Source organism: Notechis scutatus, chromosome 5 (genome assembly GCF_049901735.1).
Source record: "Notechis scutatus isolate UNSWTSFEM ecotype Mainland chromosome 5, rNotScu1.2, whole genome shotgun sequence".
NCBI classification, from domain to species: domain Eukaryota; kingdom Metazoa; phylum Chordata; class Lepidosauria; order Squamata; family Elapidae; genus Notechis; species Notechis scutatus.
This window is the reverse complement of record NC_142013.1, coordinates 86,454,959-86,479,929: the sequence shown is the minus strand read 5'-3', so window position 1 is coordinate 86,479,929 and position 24,971 is coordinate 86,454,959. Positions and strand designations below refer to the sequence as shown.

At 36.9% G+C, this 24,971-nt stretch overlaps 2 protein-coding genes across 12 annotated transcripts in view; both read left to right on the top strand.

Moving 5' to 3' along the window:
* The window catches only part of MCF2L (MCF.2 cell line derived transforming sequence like), a 232,368-nt gene that overhangs the window by 200,249 nt on the left and 7,148 nt on the right, over positions 1 to 24,971 (top strand). The window lies entirely within an intron of this gene.
* On the top strand, positions 8,812 to 23,231 carry PROZ (protein Z, vitamin K dependent plasma glycoprotein). Its single transcript, XM_087967272.1, has 6 exons — positions 8,812 to 9,020; positions 9,952 to 10,115; positions 12,058 to 12,082; positions 17,518 to 17,631; positions 21,858 to 21,989; positions 23,074 to 23,231. The coding sequence occupies exons 1-6, from the start codon at positions 8,951 to 8,953 to the stop codon at positions 23,214 to 23,216; spliced, it is 648 nt and encodes a 215-aa protein (XP_087823398.1). The 5' UTR covers positions 8,812 to 8,950; the 3' UTR covers positions 23,217 to 23,231.

Genomic DNA, 24,971 nt, shown 5'->3' with positions numbered 1-24,971 from the left:
TCAGATGGCCAAATATCTTCGAGTTCTACAACTACCCAAAACTTTTAATTAAATATGTTGTTTTATTGCCCTGTTCTTTCCTATTCTCAATAACAAATGTTGTGTTAAACTATTTCTCTCTTTACTGTACTGTAAAAGTACTGTACTATACTTTTATTGTGAAGGCTGATCAAAGATTGTAATAAAGATATTTTAGTTGAAAAAAATATGCTTTACTGTGCTCTACTTTCTGCTGCTTTTTGAGATGTGTGAGAGAGAGATGCAAAATGCAATTCTCTCTCATGTTCAAATATTGCAGAAATATACTTACGATAGGTAGTAGCATTAGCATTTGCTAGGACTTCCTTAGGAACAAGTTGCTCTGGATGTAGGGTGTGTTAAGGTTTCTTTATGAAGAACTCAGAGAGGAGGCAGTGAAGCTCTTCCCCTAAGTACAATCTGTTTTCAACTTCTGGGTGAGCTTCCTTTCAATGTCACTATCTGTGCTTAGCAGTGAGGGGCAGCTCTCCTTTGAGGTATCCATCCCTCACTCCATACTATTAATCTTGTACTGACTCAAATGACCTTACTTGGTAAAGACCCGCATTTTGAATTAGTCAGCACAATGATCTGAAGCATCCATATCCAAACACAAACAGGCTTTGGAGGACATGATAAGGGCTGGAGCAGAACAACAGGAAGCTTGATTGCTTGAACCTTGTTCATAGCCAGCCCTGAAAGAGAACTGTAGTGTACTTGTTTGCATACTCGTAATACTGCATTCCTATTGGACAGATACCATCGCTTAACGATTGGTAGATAACAACAGTTCTAATTGGCCGCCTAAGCGATGGGAGTTTTAAATAAATGCCATTGGTTGCGAGCCGCGAGCAGCCGCTATAAAAGGGGCTGCCGCGGCTCGACTTTAGTTGAAGTTACTGACAGTTAATAAAGAGCTGAATTCAACTCCGGTCTCGAGTCTGCTTTTGTTCTGGCGACAGAACAAGAACAAACTGTTCTCTTCCATCGATAGGCACCATGGCTCCTCAGCTACTCCTCTGTCTGATCCTCACTTTTCTGTGGAGTCTCCCAGAGGCTGAAAGTAATGGTAAGAAGCTCTTCATTGTCTTTCTTTCTGTCATTATTATTATTATTTGCCTCACGTTTAGACACTCTCCAAAGATTTTTGTCAATAATGAAAGGTTGATCATTCAATACATTGAAACAGAACCTCATTGGGACTGGTAAGCAAACAGCTGGTTTCCTTTTAATGTCATTCTAAAGTCATTTCTCAAAAATGCATTTGATTTTTCTGTGTGCTAACCTGCAACTTGTACGTAAGCATCTTGTTAGCATGAATGTATGTCATGTTGATTTCTTTTTTTCAACTGTGAACAGCATTTGCATGATCTCCCAGTCTCTCCCTCCATCTCTGATGAGCCTCTTGAAAGCTTATGCCTTTTAATATAATGTGTTAGTCTGAAAAGGTACTACCAGACTTTTTGAGTTTTTGCAGTCATACATACGGCTCTCTCCCTGCAACTTTTCTCTTTCTGTAATTGATTTATTTTCTTTTGAAGAAGTACTAATCATTTTTTGTGCAGCCACAAATAAGAATCAGGTTAGAGAAAGTCTTTGTGCTGAAATGCTCATATATTTGCTGTCTTATGTGCACAAGTTGTGTAATTTCATTTCCTATTAAAGCATGAAAACAGAAAACATTGTAATCTATTCTATTTCTGAGACTGCAGAAATATCTCCGGTTTGAGGTGTGGGGAGGCAGGAGATGAATAGAGAAGGCTGAGCTTAGGTGCCTTCATATTGCAATATTGTCCACTCAGAAGGGTTAAGAAATCACATGCACCCACAATAACTGTTTATGAGGGTTCTCACCATCCAGAAATAGGTCTCACCATTTTTGGGGAACTCAGGTAACTTTCAAAAAAAAAAAAAAAAAAAGAATTAAAGGAGTTCCGGTTTGCAAGGCTTCGGCGGCGGCAGGAATCTGCGATCGTGCACAGTTCCTTCTGCGCTCACTGCTGGAGTGCCCCCGATCCAGTTGGATTTGGAGGCTATAGTTACCCCGTAGAGGTAACTGAAGACAGGGTAGATCCGGGCAGGGGTCCGGGGAAATCGCAACCCCCCACCTCAGCCGGCTTAACTCCCTTTTCCAAAGGCAGTGGAGCGGCGGTCAGCAATGGCCGCCACAAAGAAACTTTCAGCCGGACAAGAATGTGCAGGAGGAAGCTGAGAAAGTGAAAGATTTTGGCTGAACTGGGACAACAAGTAACATCTAAATAACCTGGAAATTCAACTTTCTTAAAGATACATTATTCCCTAAGAAGATCGTAAAAAGCAGCGGATGAAAGTGAAAAGGGAAAGTTTGTTTTTTCTCACTCTCCTTCCCTACGGAGATAGCAGGTGGAAATCGGAAAAACCCATTTTGGCAACAGAAGGTAATTAAATCTGAAAATTAAAGCCAAGGGGACATTAAAGATTTCTGAATATTGGAATTAAAAAATTAAAATCTTTTTGCTATAAGTGGGAAGGGAGAGGTAAAGAATTTATATTAAGACTTTGCTGGAGGAGACTGCTTGGAGCTTATAAGATCAGAGATAAACTGTAATAAGACTTCTAAAAAATACATTTTGGAACTTTGCAATTGAATTCTACCCCAGGAAGAGAAAGTATAAAAAGAAGAAAGTGCTAAATGAAACAGTTTGTGTTGATTTGGATTGCTTGGTGACTTTGGGACTTTTGGAAACTATTTTTTGAAAGACTAAAAACATTTGGGTTGTTTAAAAAAAATCTCACAATGGCATTATCTGTTGAAGAATTGAAAATGGAATTCAAAAAGCTAAAAGAAGAGGAACAAGAAGGGAAGGGCTCTTCTGGATCTGTTTTTCACTTCTTAGAAATGGTGATTTCTACCTACCAGGAATTACAACAACAAGAAGGCTGGGATGAAGAAGAAGAAGCCATCTTTAATGAACAAACAATTTTAGTTGAGGAAGAAAAGGGAAAGAGGGGAAAGAGAATGGAGAATTTAAGATTTAAAAAAACAACCAAGAAAGGGAAAAATAAGGTGAAAAATCGATACAATGTCAGAAAACAACAGAAAAGAGGAATACAACAGAGAGGGGAGACTAAGAGGGTGGAGATTAAGAGATAGAGGGGTAAAAAGGCTAGATTTGACAAGAAAGGAAGGGAAAAAGGGAAGAGAAGTTATAAAGGCTTGAAACAAGATGTTAAAAAACAGGTTTTTTTCAGAGACAAAGGGTAAAATACAATTAAAAAAGAGATTCTGAAAAAGTACATAAGACTGTATTGTAGTATTTGTACTTGAAATAGAGTTAGAAAATTGGAATATTATATGAGTTAATAAAATATTAAAGGGAATGTGTAAAATGTCTAAGATTTAATGATAGAGTTTAATTTGCTATGGAACATTGTTTTAACTATATTATAAACTTATTATTTTCTTATTTTAAAATGTAGTACGTAGAATGTACTAAGCAGAATCAGAATGGAAATTATATATTATTTTAAGTGTTAAATTTAGGGGAAAGATAGAAAGGCGTCACACTTCAACCAGTGATTACAGGAGAAATTTTGTATTAAAGAGAAAAGATAAATAGATAATTGAAAAAGAACGGACAAAAGATACAAGTATAATGATTTAAATTGAGATGAAATAAATAAAATAGAATTAAGAGAGTGAAAAGAGGGGAGAAGACATATAGAAAATATAGAATGCTAAATAAGATATGAAATGGTATATAAGGTGAGCATGAATTTGATTTATGTCTGTACAAAAAGATGTAACCCGGGACTAAGCCGCTTTCCAAAAAGAAGTTTTATGTTTTCATGTTTTGTGTTTGTTTGTCTATGTTTGTTTATTGAAAATTAATAAAATTTTTGGAAAAAAAAAGAATTAAAAAGTGCACGATGACAAATGAAGATACCTTTGAAAAGTTGAGGAAAATGCAAGAATGGCCTCTGTGAAATATGAAAGAAGAAAAGTATCCCAAGTGCAGTGGAGAGAAAAATATTTCCTTAAATTTCACAAGTTAGGGAAGACAGAGGACCACTGAAGGGGAAAACATTTGACCTATTTGTAATGTACCTTTAGACACTCTCCAAAGATTTTTGTCAATAATGAAAGGTTGATCATTCAATACATTGAATGTAACAGAACCTCATTGGGACTGGTAAGCAAACAGCTGGTTTCCTTTTAATGTCATTCTAAAGTCATTTCTCAAAAATGCATTTGATTTTTCTGTGTGCTAACCTGCAACTTGTAGGTAAGCATCTTGTTAGCATGAATATATGTCATGTTGATTTCTTTTTTTTTCCCAAAAATTTTATTGATTTTTTAAAAGACAAACATAAACAAACAAAACACAAAACATGAAAACATAAAACATCTTTTTTGAAAGCAGCTTGATCCCGGGTTACAATTCTTCGTATAGACATAAAGTCAAATTCATGCTCACTTTTATATACCATTCCATATCTTATTACCATTCTATATTTTCTATATAGCTTCTCCCCTCTTTTAACTCTCTTAATTCTATTTTATTTATTTCATTTCAATTTAAATCATTATACTTATATCCTTTGTCTGTCCTGTTTCAGCTGTCTATTATCTTTTCTCATTAACACAAAATTTCTCCTGTAATCGCTGATTGGAGTATGATGCCTTTATATCCTTCCCCTAAATTTATAACACTTAATATAATACATAACTTTCATTCGGATTCTGCTTGGTACATTCTAAAGCTACACACTATATTTTAAGAAAAGAAAAAATTATAAATATATAATATAATTAAAACAACAATCCATACCAATTAAACTCTATCGTTAAAATTAATATTCATTTAAATCTTAAACATTTTACACATTACTTTTCAAATAGGTATCATGCTTCTATGGGAACACTTATAAATTTTGCATAGTAACTTCCCCCCATTTCACTTTATATTTTAAAACATTGTGTAATTAAAATGTTCCCATTCCTTCCTAATTCAATTCTCTCATTTATTTCATTTCATTTATTTTATTCAAAAAAGTTTCACTGAATTACACTGAGTATTTTATCCCATTTTATAGTCATATGTTGTTCCAATTTTCTAACATTATTTCTAATACAAGTATAACAATACAATCTTATGTACCTTTGCAGAATCTCTTTTTCAGTTATATTTTACCCATTATCTCTAAATAAGTCCTGTTTCTTTACATCTTGTTCCAAACCTTTGTAGCTTCTCTTCCCTTCCTTCCTCCCTTGCTTATTCGCTCGGCCCTTTTTACCCCCTTGTCTCTTCACCTCTATTTCCCTCTTCTGTGTTCCCTTTTTTCTGTTGCTTTCTGACATTATATCCACTTTTCACCTTATTTTTCCCTTTTTTGGTTGTTTTTTTAGGTCTTAAATTCTCCATTCTCTTTCCCCCCCTTTCCCCTTTCTTCCCCAGATAAAGTTACTTGTTCATTAAAGATGGCTTCTTCTTTGTCCCAATCTTCTTGTTTCGCAGTTTCTTGTAGTTTCTCATAGGTACAGATCGCCATTTCTAACAAATGAAAAATGGAGCCAAAAGAGCCCTTCCCTTCTTGTTCCTCTTTATATTTTTAAATTCCATTTTCAGTTCATCCACAAGTGATGCCATTGTAAAAAAAAATTTAAACAACCACCCAAGTGTTTTTAATCATTCAAATATAAGTTCCAAAAGTCCCAGAGTCACCAAGTAATCCAAAAACACACAAGCTGTTCACTACTGTTACATCAGTGAAGGACTTTGGGACAAAGGTCTGAGGCCACAATTAGCAAAAAAGGAACAAACCCTTTTTTCCATCCCTTCGGCCTATGCTGAGTCCCTACTGAATTGTATTGCCTTCGTTTATGAATGAAAAGTTGTTATATGGGTTGTTATATGTGATGGGTTTGGCCTCTGGCTTCACTGTCTTTCTCTTTCACCAGGGAAAGGGTCCCCAATAAAGGCACTGCAGCAAGAATGAAGAGGGTATTACTTAAAGACTTTGTCCCCTAGTTTTCTCCTGGCTCTTCTTCCTCATCCTCCTTTCACATAGTTTTCGGGCAACACTCAAAATGATCTATGTCAACGTATACCTTGCAAGATTCCTCAAGTGAGAATGCAAGCTGCCTTGTTCCTAAGCAATTGGCTGTCTTCTGGTACTTTTTTATTTATTTATTTATTTATTTGATTTGTCAGTCGCTTACAAGATAACAGGTATAAGTATAAACATGAGTAAGAATACAGGAAATAGGTACGAATAAATGGGGACAATAGGACAGGGACGGTAGGCACAATTGTGCACTTACGCACGCCCCTTACAGACCTCTTAGGAATGGGGTGAGGTCAATAGTGGATAGTTTAAGGTTAAAGGAGTAGGGGTTACAGGATGTAACAACAGAGTCAGGTAGGTACTTACAGAAGAGAAGGTAACCATTATGGGAAAAGTGGCAAATAAACACAAGCATGCCATGTTTTTTTCTGAAATGAAATAGTGATGGTCTCCTGTACCATCTTTGAAAGCTAGGCAGAAGTTCGTTTGAAAACAGATAAGCTGGAAATGAATTAAAGTAAATGGGTATGAAAGGAAATCACCAAAAAAAGGAGGGGTGAGAGGAAGGACCAAAAGCAAAGAGAGAAATGGTTGGTGTAGGATTTACATAGTGACCAGCAAATTGAGGATATTTTATATACCTTTGAGGTTGTTCTTGGATGGTGTTGGAATAAAAGGAAATATTATTTTGTATTGTACAATTAATTATGACTTATGCCTATCTCACTCATAGGCTGGGATTGAGATGAAGGCGACATTGTGGGAACAAAGCGGCCAAGGCATAACTAAGTAGTGTTAAGGGGAAGTGGAGACAGGGCCAAGCCAAGTTAAACACAAAATAATCTCAAGAGGAAGCTCACATAAGCTGATCATATTTGCATCCCAAACATATGTATCTCCACCACTGCATTAAATCAGTATTAAGTGTTCAAAGTTCTGAGATCAATGTTCAGTGTTCTAAGATGTTTTTATCAGTTTTGATGTGTTGAAGGGAAGAATTAGATGGATTCTTGGACATATAGAATCCTTGTGAACGGAGAAAGAGGAATAAGTGATGCAGTTGGGAATAGAAAATATAATTCTGGATTTCTGCAGAAGGAACAGAATGTAGAAAAGCAGACATCGATACTGGATAAATATGGAGAAAAGTCAAGGCTTTAAGAGATTCATACATTTGGTTTACGTAGAAGTCCAGGAAAAAGAGACAAGAAGAAGAGCAGAGAAAAGGAGCAGCATAATCACCACATGGGTAAGATGAAATATATTGTACCAGTCCTCATTCAGTGACTGTGTTACATTTCAATGAACAAGTCATTAAACAAAATGGTTGCTAAATGAATGCATGAAAGACAAAGACAGACAAGAGAGAGAACAAATGGGTGGAAGCTTCAGAGAGAGACATTCGGACTCAAAATAAGAATTTCCTGAGAGCTACTAAGCAGTGAAACAGCTTGCCGTCTGAAGTGATGGGTGCTCTTTGTCACTGGAGATTTTCAAGCAAAAGTTCAACCATTTGTCTAGGATGGTCAGGGTTTCCTACAATGGGTCAGGAGAAGATTTTCAGACTACAAGATCTCTTAAACCCTCCAAACAGGGGTGGGATTCAAATTTCTTAACAACCTATTCTGTGGGCTTGGCCTAATTTGTAGGTGTGGCTTGGTAGTCATGTGACTGTGTGGGCGTGGCTTGCTGACTGGGCATGGCTTGGCGGTTACGTGACTGACTGGGTGTGGCTTGTATGTAAATATTGTAAATATTGATGTAAATATTGATTTTTTTATTAAAAAAGAACAACTTTTACCCTTTGTTACAAATACAAATACAATTGATCCTTGTGAAGCACATTAGGATAAGAATTTTTTAAAAGTATGACAATAAAACACCATTCCCACTGTGGCCATAAGCACAGTGTTATCTGCTTGCCTAGCTAACAGCAATGTGGAAAATATTCTGCCTGTGAAACTTAGGATGTTGCCATCGATGACGTTTAACCCTTGGTAGAATATTCCTAGTAGCTTCTCCCTCTATATGGATAAGACTCTGAACAGTTGCTATGGGTTGCATCTTCTACCCATCTGTTCATGCTTACGATACAGTATTTATATCAAAGGACAAAGTCAGAAGTACATTTATGCACATGTGCAGTTTGAAAATGCATATTGGTTCATCAGATTGTTGGAAGTTAAAACCCACACCTCTCCTAGAAAAATGAAATATTTTAGGACATACTAAAAAGGCAGAATATTTCCCGTAAAAGAAAGTAGAAACTCAGAGAGGCAGAAATTCAGCCTCCCATGTTAATGAACCATTAAGGCTTGGCCCAGTCTATTCTACATAACAAAGATCTTCAGGCAGAGCCTTTTAATTGCCCTTCATTGCACACCCACCAAGTTTCAACCAAACTTAGCACACAGGCAACCTACAAAGCTAGCTTTGACCTCTGCAACAACCAATCAGGATACTCTTCCTGTGCCCCAGAAAGTTCAAAGCCAGAGAGGGTATAAAACCCAGGGAGTCTCAGCATCTCGCTCCCCTTTTCTTCACCCAAGAGCTCCAAGCCATGTGATCCTGTCCACAACTAAACCATTTTTCCAAACAGCCTCCATGTTTCAAGTGTCTTTTTCCCCACTTGGAACTGAACCCAGAAAGATATTTCTTCCAACAAGATAAAACATAGTATAAATGCCACAAGTATTTTCTCAAGGTTTCTTTTTCTTTTGAGTGAAATCTCTAATTGTTGACATTCTGTGTTATCATTGCTCTGCCTCCTCTTTTTTGAAGCGGGCTTGCAAAGTTGCACTTTAAACTTTGTTCATTCTATGTCTTTATCAGAGGGCCACGGTTAGGCAGACAAAATTCAGCAAACTACGCCTAGGGAAGCAAAATGGGAATTCGCAAATGGATAATATGCTTTTTCTTATTTGTATTTATGGCTCACTCCGTAGACCTGACAGGTAGGAATTTTTGCTCACATAATATTAACTCTTACTTTTCAAAAAAGAAGCAAAAGCAGAAGGAAAGGGTATACTAATCCCTTATTATTCTATACTTTTAAGAATTTTCCAATAATGTTTGTCATTGCACAGGAGGGAAAAATAAATTAGAAGAAGGAAGCTTTATATTAGTTTAGCATCCAGAAATGAGTCATGCCATTTACCCTGTAATAATAAAAAAGTGGGCCTGCAATCCTATGCAGGATACTGAGAAATTGTCCTATTGAGTACCATCAGATATACTGCTCACTTAAGGGTAAACTGAGACAGAAGCCTCAGTGGTGAAACTAAATTAGTTGCATTTGGGATTTTACCAGAAAGAAGTGGGCCATAGGAAGGAAACGGAATATTTTTCTCTTCTCTGTCTTATTTTCTCTATTGCTATAGATATTCTTCCAGTTCCAGGGAGGTGTGCTTGGAAAACGAAGCCTGCAGATTTGTTTCATATGAAGCATTGAAACAAAAGTAGCAGGACTTAACTTCTCATACTTAAGAGACATATTTCTGAACAAAAACAAGAGCCTTTCCATCCCCACTCAGTTTTCTGTGTTATTCAGCACATAGGTGGAGCCCAAAGTTGTTGCCGTCCCATCCAATTTACCATTTTAATCCATCACCAAACATATTCATTTTCCCATTATTGAAGGAGAATTTTGTGCAAAACTCCCATATTAATTTTTGCAGATACAAACCACAAGGTAAATAATCCTCCGTGCACCATCTTTCCCCTTTCATGGTATTATCATCTTACCTGTCATCTTCCAAGGAAGGATATTTTTGGTCTATTCCAGCTGTGGGGCACAAAGGCATGAGACTGTTTTGAATCCTTCCCACGCTTGAGAGGCTGGGCTGAGATAAGGAAATCTGATTTTTCCCTTGTCCTTCTCTTAAGTGTTCCTGGAAACAGAAGATGCAAATCAAGTCCTGACAAGACCCAGGTGTGCTGCTTTTATGTTTTTTGAGGAAATTCTCCAAGGGGATTTAGAAAGAGAATGCCTCGAGGAAAAGTATACATATGAGGAAGCAAGAGAGGCTTTTGAAAACACAGAAGAAACTGTATGTATTTTCAAAATCAACATTTCCCATACAGACAAGTTAATTCCTTTATCAGCCAAGCCCCCTTGGTGGCATTTCAATCAAAGTATGTCCACAGCTGTAATACCTGCAGATAATTCATTCTGGAATCTATCATCTAAACCATTTCTATACAAGTGCAGAACCCTTAACCAGGGTGTTATGGTTGTAGTCCACATAACTCAGCCTGACACCTGTTGATCATTTTAGGTTAATGCAGGCATGCCTTCTCCAGTCCAAGATTTTAATTTTTATATTTAAAAGTTAAATATTTCCCCATGTTTTATAAATAATTCATGGTGGTGAACATATACCACTCCTTCCATCTCCTATTTTCCCCATAACAGTTGGGTGAGAGAGCATGACTGACCCAAACTATCCCAGCCAGATTTCTTGCCTAAGGCAGGACGAGAATTCAGAGTTTCCCAGTTTCTATTTATTTATTTATTTATTTATTTGATTTGCCAATTGTTTACAAGATAATAAGTATAAATGTATACATAGTTGTGAATACATGAAATGGTTACATATAAGAAAAATAAAAGAATAGGAGAAACAATAGGACAGGGACGGTAGGCACGTTGGTGCGCTTATGCACGCCCCCCTACAGACCTCTTAGGAAAGGGGTGAGGTCAATAGTAGACAGTCTAAGGTTAAAGTTTTTGGGGTTTGGGGAAGAAACTACAGAGTCGGGTAGAGTATTCCAGACATTGACCACTCTATTGCTGAAGTCGTATTTCCTGCAATCAAGTTTGGTGCGGTTTACTTTGAGTTTGTATCTATTGTGTGCTCTTGTGTTGTTATGGTTGAAGCTGAAGTATTCATTGACAGGTAGGACATTGCAATGTATGATTTTGTATACCATGCTTAAGTCAGACCGAAGACGGCGTAATTCAAGGTTTTCTAGTTCTAGAATTTCAAGTCTGGTGGCATAAGGTATTCTACAGCGAGTAGAGGAGTGGAGAACTCTTCTTGTGAAATATTTCTGGACTTTCTCAATTGTGCTAATATCAGATACGTAGTGTGGATTCCAGACTGATGAACTGTATTCGAGTATTGGTCTAGCAAATGTTTTGTATGCTCTGGTTAGTAGTGTGATATTACCAGAGAAAAAGCTACGTAGGATTAGGTTAACAACTCTTAATGCCTTTTTGGCTATGTAGTTGCAGTGTGCTCTAGCACTTAGATCATTAGAGGTGAGTATTCCAAGGTCCTTTACAGAGCTTGGGTCATCAACAAGATCTTGACTATTCAGCTTGTATTTTATTTTCTGATTTTTTTTGCCAATATGTAAGACAGAGCATTTATTTGTTGAGATTTGAAGTTGCCATTTGTTTGACCATTCGGATACATAGTCAAGATCTTTTTGTAGGGTAGCAGTATTGTAGGGTAGCAGTATCTAGCCTGGGTCTTTAACTACTAGACACCACTAGAGGTAACTGGACCAAATATTTAGTAGGAGGGAAGCAAACAAACCTGAAGGAACCCATCAATCCCTGTCCATAATATGAAGCACCATTTGCCAGTGCTGGTCCTACGAAAGTAGCATATTTTATGTTGATGTTGTTTTCAGTCAGTTCAGGGAACGATGGACGGTACTTCAAGTTGGTTATGCGAAGAGCCCAAAACCAAGAGACAGTGCAGTTAATGTTCTGCAGGGCAGAGAAAATGTACAAGGGCAATAATATGTTTGTGATTTGCTGCAGCCTATTTCTGCAAAAAAAAAGGGGTGGGGAGGAAATAGCATAATCACATCTATGTCTATTTGGGAATAAGACTCAGAGAGTTGAAAAATGTTAACCAAATGTTTGTGATTGGTAAACTTTACACTGCAGTATAGAGCAGCTGTCTTATGTCCCTTACAATCAGTCATTTTTATATGTCTGCAATTGCACAAGAAAACAACTACATTTCTTTTTTCCAGGATGAATTTTGGAGTGTCTACTTTGGTGAGTACCTAAGAAGAAATTTAGAAATACTTTGTAAAATGAAGAATTCTCAATGTTTATGTTATATTTTAAAGCACCAGCTGTGCTGGTATAATTTACTATTCTTAAGGACACCCAAGAAAAGATGCTGCCATTAATGCAAACTTTGCTTCTTTATTCTTAGCCTTCTTTCGGAGGGAGGAAGGAAGGAAGGGAGGAAAGAAGTAATTCTAGTCAGTGCTATTAATACAAAATCATTACTTTAAATCTTATGAAAGAGTTTTCAAACAGTTCCAGGTTAGTCTTGCAGCAGTAATAAACAAACATAGAAATGTCATAATTTAGTATTTTCTTTTAAAAAGATAGTGATGTTGGAAGATTCTTTTTTATTTTATTTTTCATAAATCATGCTCTTCAGTTAAATGGCTGTGCTCATCCTGCACTCAGCTTGTTATGTTTATTTTTACAACAAATGTATCCTTAGGAATACATTTTTGTTTCTTGTTTGATCTGCTTTAATTTTTTCCAGAAAAATACATCAAATCTTTCTTTAGAAAAACACTAAGCTTTTTCAGAGGCCTTACTAGCAGCATAATCTCAAATCAGCTGACAAGCACTTCAAAATAATCTTATTTATGCATGGTTTTTTAAAATTACCTTGAATTTCCTTCACAAGGGAAACTCAGGCTGCTTTTATTGATGGCAAAACAAGGGAACTGACTAAAAGTACACATTTATTAAAATTTAATCATAATAAAAATAATTTATCTAGTTGCACTTGGAAATAATCCACATGTTGGCATGGTGAAACTATCTCTGAATAAAAGCAGAGAGTCAAACTGTGGTTTGCAGGCTAAAGACAGTCTCAGCCCTGTTTTTGCATGTAATAGTTTGCAGGCAATTTCAGATCACACTGCCTAATTGCTACAGTAAAATGAAAAAAGAGTAATGATCATAAGTTAAGGATTTTGTTAAACAAGCAAATCTGTAAAAACTTCTTTCTACCAGGCTTACATTTATTTTAGTTCTAAACAGTATCAGAAAACAGTAGAAAACAATATTTTTTCCAGTCCTACTCCCCAAGTGACATACCTAAATCATTGCTCCCCGCAACTCTTAGAAGATGAACATTTTTTGTTTGGTTGGAAGTTAAAAACCACCCCTCTCCTAGGAAAATGAAATATTTTGTTGTTTTTGTTAGTTGCGAAGTTGTGTCCATTCCAACCCATCGCGACCCCATGGACAACGTCCCTCCAGGCCTTCCTGTCGTCTATCATCTTCTAGGGTCAATTTAAGCAGAAATATTTTAGGTTATATTAAAAAGGCAGAATATTTCCCCTAAAAGAGAAATAGAAACTCAGAGAGGCAGAAAGTCACCCCCCCCCCCATTTTTAAAGGGACATTAAGGCCTGGGCCAGTCCTTCTACATAACAAAGATCTACCTCTTCAGTCAGAGCCACTGAATTGCCCTTCGTTGCATCACCCACCAAGTTTCAACCAAACTTAACAGACAGACAACCTACAAAGCTATGACTTCTGATAGGAACCAATCAGGATACTTTTCCTGTGCCCCAGGAAGTTCAAAGCCAGAGAGGGCATAAAACCCAGGGACTCTCAGCATTTCTTCCCTTTTCTTCACCCAAGAGCTCCAAGGCATGTGATCCTATTCATCAATAAACCTTCTTTCCAAGCAACTTCCATGATTTCAGTGTCTTTTTCCCCACTTGGAACTGAACCCAGAAGGATATTTGTTAGGGATAACATTGGTTACCTAACTTAGTTTGGGTAGAATAATATATAAACTATGTTAGTGAGTTTAAGTGTATGTATCACTTTAAACTGTAAACCAAGTTTTGGGTGCGGTTGTAAAATCACCATAAGAGGGAGCAAGAGAGCTCACTGTTTTTCCTTGGCTTATACTGGAATGCTGACAAAGATAGTTTGATGGTGATAACTGCGTGTTTGCTGAAAGAAGAAAAGAAAAGGGGTTTGATTTTTCTTCATATCTCTGACTGCAAAAGAGATATATCACTGGACTGATTGATTGTAAGTTTACTGACCTCTTTTTTGACACTGGACTTTGCAAACTGATTAACCCCGGATGGACTGAAATTAGTGTATGATATATGGACTGTTTTGACTATGCTATAACTCTTGCTGGAATAAAAACTATTTAACTTGCACAGTGTATCTGTCTTACTGAGTGTAAGCTACAACAACGTTTTTATCTCACACATATCTGCCTGTCTGCTAGACTGCCGTTGACGTTCTGCTAGGGTGTATATCCCTAACAATATTTCTTCCAACAATTTCAAAAATGTTCCCTCCCTTAACAAAAGTTACTTATTATACCTGATATAAAAACTAAAAACAGAAATGATGCAAGCAGAATTTGATCTGCTTGAATTTTAAAAGAAAAATATTGTTCAGATATGGTTGATTTCCACCTACCTTCACTTGAGCCCGTTGGTTTCTTTTCAGAATATCTGAGATCTGATCTTGGTTGCACTTTTATCGATGTTGCTTCCCACTCCCCATAAGAGTATCTTGGCAAATGTGTTGCAGCCTCACCTGGCATCCTCAGTTTTTAGGTGCTACTAACGTACAGGAATCACATGACAGGAAGGAATGGTGGGTGAAGCCAATTATATCAGAAAGTAAATAAAGGGTTTTGTTGCCAACAACCACATGTATGGGGACTACAACTGGCCCTGCTGATTAGAAGGCTCTAGGACTCTAAGACATATTTAACAAAATTCCTGAAAAGTATGACTTTCTGAATGATACCTTCGAGAAGAGGAAAAAAGCGGCAGTTTAATGGTGCTGAAAGGATAGCTTACCCTCTTTTTCTACGGAATAAAAGTGAATATTAAGAAATCTATTTTTTTAGGTGAAAACTGGCTTTAAGCGATTAGTGGGAAAAGAGAGGACTAAAAAAATATTTGTATGCTAAGACTTTGTTGGAGGAGATGCCTTAAGGATTGAAAGACTAAAATATATTGCAATAAGATTTTAAGAAACAGATTTGGACTTTCTTTTTCTCTGATTGATACTACCCTAGGAGGAGAGAGTGGGAACTCTGTCTTGGTTTGGACTGACTGATAACTTTGGGATTGTCTTATTTTTCCTTTGGAATATTCTGACTGTTGTAAGAGAAAAGAAAAGAAAAGATTTATAATGGCTCCTTCTATTGAGGAACTGAGAAAAGATTATGAGCAAGCAAAAAAATGGTAAAGCTGGTTTGAAAGAAGCCTTCCTTTTTTTTAGAAATGGCGCTATTAACTATCAACAAACATTGCAGCAGATGAAGACAGCAGAAGAAGAAGAAGGAGAGGAAACCATCTTTAATAAATCTCAGAACTCGACCAAGAGGGAAGGAAGAGGGAAGAGAAGAGAAATAAAGGACTTAAGATTTAAAAAAACATTTAAGAAAGGGAAAAACAAGGTGCAAAATCAATATAAGGATGGTAAACAAAAGGGAAGAGGAATATGACAGAGAAGGGAAGCCAGTAAGGCAGAGGCTAGAAGAAGGGGGTAGAAAGGTTTGTTGGGAGAAGAAAGAAAGGGAAAAGGTGGAGAAAAGCTACAAAGTTTTGAAATTAAATGGGAAAAAAGGAATTTTTTTGGGATAAAGGATAAGTATAATTTCTTCAAAGAGATTTTGCATGGTACATAAGATGATATGGTAGTATTGTATTAGAAATAGAAAACTTAAATGGCTTAAGAGTTGATAAGAGATTAAAATGTTGAAATGTTAATAATGATTGGTTTTAAAATATAATATGAGGAGATTTAGAATATTGAGCTTTAATTAAAGAGTTTAATAAGATTATGGGATTGATGTTATTATAAAATTTTCATTATAGTATTTGTTTTTAATATTTAGATCTATTGTTTAACTATGTATTTAATTATTTTGGATGTATTATTCAGTTAGAATGTACCAAGCAAAATCGGATTGGGTATTCTAAAGATTAATTTGATTAATTTAGTCGGGAGATAGAAAGGCATCATACTCTGATTAGTGATTTCAGGAGAAATTTCTTTTTTTTTTTTAAGGAATGAGACAAAGGTACAATAAAGAATGGACAAAAGATACAAATATAATGACTCAAATTAAGATGATTAATTAAGATAGAATTAAAAGAGTGAAATATGGGGAGAAGTTAATATAGAAGATTTAGAATGGTAAATAAAATAAGTAATGATATGTAAGATGAGTATGAATACAGTTGAAGTCCATGAAGAAAGAAATACCTGGGTCCAAGTTACTTTCCAAAAAGATCTTTTTTTATGTTTTGTGTGTTGTGTATATATGGTTTTTTGGGGGAGAATTAATGAAACCTTGCAGAAATATAGAATGAGAATAATGGTAACTAAGTCAGAAAGAAATAGATGAAATAATAATAATAAAATGGAATAAGAGTAAAGAGAAAGAAAGAGAAAATGGATAAGAGGTTTTTGTATGTTTATATGGAAATGGTTTAAAACAGAATTATAGTTTATCTGACTTGTTAAATTTATAATGGAAAAAGGTTTAAATATGTAATGGATAATGACGACTTGTGTGTTTTGAAAAAAATTAATAAAACTTGAAAAAAAAAAGGGTTTTGTTGCCAACAACCACATGTATGGGGACTACAACTGGCCCTGCTGATTAGAAGGTTTTTGTGGGGGAGGAGGAGGATTCCCAACTCATCTAGAGAATGCCTGACTGGTGAACAGCACTCAGCATAGAAGAAATGATTTCAAAAATTTAAGTTGAGCCTAGGAAATTCTTTTGGAAAAGTTGCTTAGTATTTTACAGATAAACATATGGAGAGGGACAAAATCTAAACTCTCTTGTATAGAAAGCTCTGTTGGAAGAATTATCCTTCTGGGTTCAGTTCCAAGTGGGGAAGAAAGACACTGCAAACATGGTGACTGCTTGGAAAGATGGTTTCATGGTGGACAGAACCACATGGCTTGGAGTTCCAAAGTGAAAAGGACGATCACATGTGAAGGAAAAGAAGGGACAAGATGCTAAGAGACCCTTAGTTTTATAGCCTCTGTTGGGCCCCACCTTAGTGTTTCCTGTTCCTGTGCAAGAAATATATTCCATTGGCTGTCAAGAGTCGCAGGGGCGGGGTCTTAGCTAACTTTGTAGACTTTGTCTGAATCACATGGCTTCACCTGAATGCTGGCTGATGCAATCTTTCCAGGCCAGGTGGTGAGATGGGTAGAGGTTTTTGTTATGTAGAATACTCTGGCCCAGGCCTTAATGGCTCACCCATTAACAAAGGTGGGGTGTGTGTGTGAACTTCTGCTTCTGAGGTAAGTTTCTGCTTCTGAGTTTCTACTTCTCTTTTAGGAGAAATATTCTGTCTTTTTAATATATCCTAAAATATTTCAAATTCCTAGGAGGGGTGGGTTTTAACTTCCAACAACTCTAAATGCAGGTGTGTTTTTTTATTCAGGTGGTATCCGGTGCTCTTCCAGCCCCTGCCTTCATAATGGTATATGCAGGGACACTATTCGCAGCTACACCTGTAACTGTAAAGATGACTTTGAAGGAGTAAACTGCGCTTTTGGTAAAAACGAGTTTTTCTTAATCCCCCAGAATGTGTGCCATTACTTCTTATGAGAAATTTGTCATGGTTCAATAATGAAGGTACTATAAGGAATATAATTTGCTGTCTTCCAATACTAGGTGACATAAAAGAATGTATAAGCAATATACATCAGAATCAGAGGTGGTATTCAGCAGGTTCTGACCAGTTCTGGAGAACCGGTAGCGGAAATTTTGAGTAGTTCAGAGAACCGGCAAATACCACCCCTGACTGTCCCTGCCCCCATCTATTCTCTGCCTCCTGAGTCCCAGATGATCAGCTGGGTCTTCTTTTGTTGCTCTGCACAGGAGAACGGAGCTGGAAAGCAGGTTAGTAGGATGGGGAGGGAATGGGGATTTTGCAGTATTCTTTCCCTGCCACGCCCATGAAGCCACACCCATGAAGCCATGCCCACAGAACCAGTAGTAAAAGAGTTTGAATCCCACCACTGCTTTAAATCCTTCTGTTTTGCAAGCAGAGATATTTGTCTGGATCTAGAAGAACTCTACTGCAAAAGAAGGGCTGGGATCCACTGGAGGCTCACTAGATAAGAAGTGGGAGACCGATTTTGCCCAGTTCCCCTTCAGAGGTGGTATTCAGCAGGTTCTGACCAGTTCTGGAGAACCGGTAGCGGAAATTTTGAGTAGTTCGGAGAACCGGCAAATCCCACCTCTGACTGGCCCTGCCATTTATTTGCTGCCTCCTGAGTCCCAGCTGATTGGCTGGGTCTTCTTTTGTTGCTCTGCACAGGAGAACGGAGCTGGAAAGCAGGTTAATGGGGTGGGGAGGGAATGGAGATTTTGCAGTATCCTTCCCCTGCCACACCCACCAAGCCACGCCCACAGAACCGGTAGTAAAAAAAAAAATTTTTGAATCCCACCGCTGTTCCCCTTCCTCTGCAGCATTTCAGGAGATTCCCGCACCGCAGATTTTTAGGAGAAAAAAAGCTTGCTGCCACATTGTTTTGGTGGCAACAAGGACAAGAATGCTTACAGGATATTATGTATGTGTGTTGCCTTGAATAATAAAATAATAAAAAACTAATAAAATAACCTAAATAGTACTTTCTCATCTTTTCCCCAAATCTCGTCATGGTTGAAGAACTCCCACTTCTCTTTGCCTTTCCCCCTTCCGTTTTGGACTATGGTACAGACCTTTTCCTTCCAATATTGTCTCTCTGAAGACAAACCACCCAATAACAGTCATAAGATTTTCCATGGGTATTGTGCACATGCATTTGCAAAATGAAAAGTAAAATTAGTCTTTAATAGGTCATCTATTTTTTTAAAAAAAACAAGTTTTATTAATTTTCAAAACACACAAGTCATCATTATCCATTACATGTTTAAACCTTTTTCCATTATAAATTTAACAAATCAGATAAACTATAATTCTGTTTTAAACCATTTCGATATAAACATACAAAAACCTCTTATCCAATTTCTCTTTATTTCTCTTTACTCTTATTCAATTTTATTATTATTATTTCATCTATTTCTTTCTGACTTAGTTACCATTATTCTCATTCTATATTTCTACAAGGTTTTATTAATTCTCCCCAAAAAACAACAACATATACACACAACACACAAAACATAAAAAAATCTTTTTGGAAAGTAACTTGGACCCAGGTATCTCTCTCTCATGGACTTCAATTATATTCATGCTCATCTTACATATCATTACTTATTTTATTTACCATTCTAAGTCTTCTATATTAACTTCTCCACATATTTCACTCTTCTTAATTCTATCTTAATTAATCATCTTAATTTGAGTCATTATATTTGTATCTTTTGTCCATTCTTTATTGTCCCTTTGTCTCGCTCCTTATAAAAAGAAGTTTCTCCTGAAATCACTAATCAGAGTATGATGCCTTTCTATCTCCCACTAAATTAATCAAATTAACCTTTAAAATAACGCCCAATACCCAATTCGATTTTGCTTGGTACATTCTATCTGAATAGTACATCCAGAATAATTAAATACATAGTTAAACAATAGATCTAAATATTAAAAACAAATACTATAATAGAAATTTTATAATAACATCAATACCATAATCTTATTAAACTCTTTAATTAAAACTCAATATTCTAAACCTCCCCTCATATTATTAAATTTTAGAACCAATCATTATTAAACATTTCAACATTTTAATCTCTTATCAACTCTTAAACCATTTAAGTTTTCTATTTCTAATACAATACTACAATATCATCTTATGTACCTTGCAAAATCTCTTTGAAGAAATTATACTTTATCCTTTATCCCTTAAAAATTCCTTTTTCCCATTTAATTTCAAAACTTTGTAGCTTTTCTCCACCTTTTCCCTTTCTTTCTTCTCCCAACAAACCTTTCTACCCCCTTCTTCTAGCCTCTGCCTTACTGGCTTCCCTTCTCTGTCGTACTCCTTTTCCCTTTTGTTTACTATCATTATATTGATTTTGCACCTTATTTTTCCCTTTCTTAAGTGTTTTTTAAATCTTAAGTCCTTTATTTCTCTTCCTTTCCCTCTTCCTTCTTTCTCAGTCGAGTTCTGAGATTTATTAAAAATGGCTTCCTCTCCTTCTTCTTCTTCTGCTGTCTTCATCTGTTGTAATGTTTGTTGATAGTTAATAAGCGCCATTTCTAAAAAAAGAAAGGCTTCTTTCAAACCAGCTTTACCATTTTTTTGCTTGTTCACAATCTTTTCTCAGTTCCTCAATAGAAAGAGCCATTATAAATCTTTTCTTTTCTTTTCCCCTTCTTTCTTCTTACAACAACCAGAATATTCCAAAGAAAAATAAAACAGTCCCAAAGTTATCAATCAGTCCAAACCAAGGCAGAGTTCTCACTTTCTCCTCCTAGGGTAGTATCAATCAGAGAAAAAGAAAGTCCAAATCTGTTTCTTAAAATCTTATTGCAATATATTTTAGTCTTCAAATCCTTAAGGCATCTCCTCCAACAAAGTCTTAGCATACAAATATTTTTTTTTTAGTCCTCTCTCTTCCCACTCATCGCTTAAAGCCAGTTTTCACCTAAAAAAATAGATTTCTTAATATTCACTTATTTATTCCGTAGGAAAAGAGGGTAAGCTTTCCTTTCAGCACCATCAAACTGCCGCTTTTTCCTCTTCTAGAAGGTATCATTCAGAAAGTCATACTTTTCAGGAATTTTGTTAAATATGTCTTAGAGTCCTAGGAACCAAGAAAAACTTTCTCCTCTCGAAAACTTTCTCCACTTCCTCCTGCGCATTCTTACCCGGCTGCCAGCTTCTTTGTGGCGGCCATTACGGCCGCCGCTGCACCGTCTTGGGAAAAGGGGTTCTGCCGGCCGGGAGGGGTCTGCAACACCCCAAACCCCTCTCCGGATCCCCCTACCTTCAGCTGCCCCTGCAGGGCAGCCTAGCTCCGCACCCGTCAGATCGGAGCCCCAAAAGCGGCTAGCGCAGCAGGGATCGCGCAGCTTCGCGAATCCCTGCCGCCGCAAAGCCGACAAACCGGAAGTCTCAATAGGTCATCTATTTTTATGAGGGCAGTGAAAGTTGAAAGGGGGAAAAAGAATCACTCACAGCCCGTCTAATGATGTCACTATCTTGCCACACTTCATAGAAAACTACACTGTCGTCTCTGTACTTTATGCATACTGTATGTAAATGAACTGAAGTTCTGCTTAATCGGTGCATTGAAAATTATGGCAATGTGGAATGTTTTGGCTGGAGATACAAAATCATTTTGTCATGAATACCCACAACTAGATACAATCCAGTCATTTTAGTCCATTGTGGGGCTGTTTCCACTCTTAGTTTCTCAAATCTATCAAAACTTAAAGCTGACTCTATGCATGTGATTCATTCCAAAATTAGTCATACTGTAGGGTGGCAAATAACAATGGGACTTTATACAATGATTTCAGTGAATCTTCTCTGACTAAATCTGGGTGCCACTCATCATTCTCTAGAGCACAGCTGCAGCTTTTGATTCCAAAAACAGCTAATAACTTATGGGAGTTACAAAGAATCTGTACACCTCACAGAAATAGAGTCTGGCAAATGGTATTCTCAGAGATAAACTGAAAAAAAATAATAGCCACCAAAAAAAGGACAAAAAAGGACAAAGTCCTTGCTGTAGAATATTTTTTTGTAGAATATTTTTTTGTAGAATAATTTTATTTCTTACTTCCCATTTCATGTTTATCTTGTAAAAGTGGCATTTTTTTTTCTACAGCTAAAAATGAGTGCCGCCATGAAATCCACACAGGGTGTCAGCAATTCTGCTATCCGGAATTCAACTTTTACCGCTGTTCATGTGCCCAAGGCTATCAATTGGGGGAAGATGATAAATCATGCATTGCACAAGGTATGTAGAATTTTTTTAAAAGAGAGATCTTGGAAGGTAACCCGGGAGTCAGTATTCTATGCATGGTAAATGAATGAATTGAAATTATCGGTGGTTCATTTGTCAGTATCTGAGGTTGCATTAAAGACTGGGAGAAGATTACATATTGCAATAATCCCTTCATTGAGTTGAGTATCTGTGCAAAATGTAGCTCATTCTAAACATAACAGGCAATGTAAACACAACTCACTCCCACTCCTTTTAGAGGAGGCTGGGTCTCCAGTTATAAGGAATAATGAAGAGTTTTGATCCTACTGCAGCTTTGCTCTACGTGCACAGAAAAAAATCAACTATCAGAAAACAAGAACACACATAACAGAATTGGAAGAGACCCTGAGGGTCTTCTAATCCAACCCCCTTCTCAAGCAGGAAAGCCTATACCTTTTCAGAGAAATGGCTTCCAATCTCTTGTTAAAAATCTCCAGTGTTGCCGCAACCACAATTTTTGGAGATAAGTCATTCCACTGATTAATTGTTCTGTTAGCAAATTTCTCCTTAGTTCTAGGTTGCTTCTCTCCTTGATTAGTTTCCATCCATTGCTTCTTGTCCTGCCCTCAGGTGCTTTGGAGAATAGCTTGACTCCCTCTTCTTTGTGGCAGCCCCTGAGATATCTAATACTGCTATCATGTCATTGCTAGTCCTTCTTTTCATTAAGCTAGACATACCCAATTCCTGCAACCATTCTTCATATGTTTTAGCTTTCAGTACCCTAATCATCTTTGCAGCTCTCCTCTGCACTCTTTCTAGATTTATTTTAAATTTATTTCTACATTTTAAAGCAATAAGGCTGAGGAGATGGTTGCTGCCTCCCCCTAGACTGAATACCAAAGTTTTGTGAGGAAAAACTAATCTAACTCCAAAGATGTTACACTTTACAGATTGCAAATGGTAGCAAAAGTAAAGGCGTGCATGCTTGCTTTCATCAACCAAAAACCCAATTTCTTGTTTAAAACGTTTGTCTTAATGAAATTTAACAAAAATAGTTGCTTTTGAAATCTATCCATTAAAAATGACATTGTTTTCTTTTCTTACAATATATTGCCAGATGAATGTGCTTGTGGAAGATTTCAGGAACCTCTTACATGTCCACTCAATCCAGCTGACAGAGAATTCCCCTGGCAGGTACCCAAAATGATAGGGAAGGACCTGATTTGGTCTGGTTGTTGGGGCTCAAATGGAAACTTGTAATACTTACAGGTGGTCAAATCCAAATCATGATTGTAGATCAGAAAAGTAAAATTTAAAATATAAATTACAAAACAAAATTAAAATCAGTTTAGGAAGGTCAACTGACATGTCTTTACTCTGCTGCCCAGCAATAGGTGGCAGCTTCTATAATCCACTATAAGCTCCTTGGTGTTGAGGACCAAGTTATTGTCTCCATACCATGAAAGCAACCGATCTACCTCATCTCAGTAGGCAGACTCATCCCCCCAGAGATAAGTCCCACCACTGTTGTACCATCTGCAAATTTAGCAATAGTATTACTAGAGTGAGTGGGAATGCAGTCATGCATATAAAGAGTATAGAGTAAGGGACTCAACACGCAACCCTGTGGTGTACCAGTGTTAAGAATAAGGGCTGAAGAGGTATGATTACCTAATCTGACCCTCTGTGAGCGGCCAGACAGGAAATCCATAATCCAAAGGCAGACTGAATTAGAAAGTCCAAGGTCCAGAAGTTTAGACACTCGTCTATGTGGAAGAATTGTGTCAAACGCAGAACTAAAATCCTCAAAAAGCATCCCCACATCGCCCCCCCCGCTGTTCTAGATGAGTCAAAGCAGTATGAAGAGTGATGGCTATAGTGTCCTCTGTAGATCTATTTTTTCTGTATGCAAACTGGTGTTTATCAAATGTATGCGGAAGATCAGAAATGATGTGCCGGCAGACCAATTTCTCAAAGCACTTCATGATGATAGGAGTGAGTGCCACTGGTCTGTAATCGTTGAGGTTATTGATAGGGAACTTCTTTGGCAGTGGAACAATGGTGGAAGCCTTCAAACAAGTTGGAATAGTGGACTGGGATAAAGACTGATTGAAGATCCTGGTAAAGACGCCAGACAACTGACCAGCACAGTCTTTAAGCACTCGGCCAGAGATACTGTCAGTATAGTATAGTATTAGTATTAGTATAGTAGACATGCTATTGTGTGAGGTTGTATGATTTAGACACTAGATAATTTCAATACAGGATGTACAAGGCATAGGGTTAATGTGTGGTGAATTGAGTGAGAGTAGGTAACGTTTTCCTGGTCTTGAAATACTCATTACTAAAAGTAACTGAGGAGGAAGAAGAAAACTTGCTGCTGGTTGCTCTTGGTTGTTTATTCATCAATTCTCTTCCTGGCAAGCAAGCAGCTGGCATCAGTGAAAGGAAAAAGAAGAAAGCCCTGTTGATATAAGGATAGAATATAAGGAAGATCCTAGAGTATATATCTCATCCCAATTCTTATAGTACTCATTACGGGTCACTATGTATCAGAAATCAAGTTACTCATTAAATACTCTGGTTCCTTGCATTTCCATTTATTGCATTGCACTTACTCTTTTAAATATTATTAAGCCTTACTTCTGTAAAGACTTCTGTAAAGCCTTTGATTCAGTGGTACACGACAAACTACTCCTCAAAATAAAATCCTATGGTATCTCTGGACAACTGAATAACTGGATAGAAGCATTCCTGTCAAAGAGACAACAAATGGTCAAAATTGGGAGCATCCTATCAAATCCAGTACATGTCAATAGTGGTGTCCCCCAAGGCAGTGTTCTAGGACCAATAGTAGACATGCTATTGTGTGAGGTTGTATGATTTAGACACTAGATAATTTCAATACAGGATGTACAGGGCATAGGGTTAATGTGTGGTGAATTGAGTGAGAGTAGGTAACGTTTTCCTGGTCTTGAAATACTCATTACTAAAAGTAACTGAGGAGGAAGAAGA

Bases quoted from the DNA above. Each gene is read 5' to 3' on its own strand.
- PROZ (XM_087967272.1), top strand. From the start codon at position 8,951: ATGGGAATTCGCAAATGGATAATATGCTTTTTCTTATTTGTATTTATG. The intron at 17,632-21,857 runs GTAAAAACGAGT...TTTTTTCTACAG, and splicing joins AGGAGTAAACTGCGCTTTTG to CTAAAAATGAGTGCCGCCAT. The intron at 21,990-23,073 runs GTATGTAGAATT...ATATATTGCCAG, and splicing joins TAAATCATGCATTGCACAAG to ATGAATGTGCTTGTGGAAGA.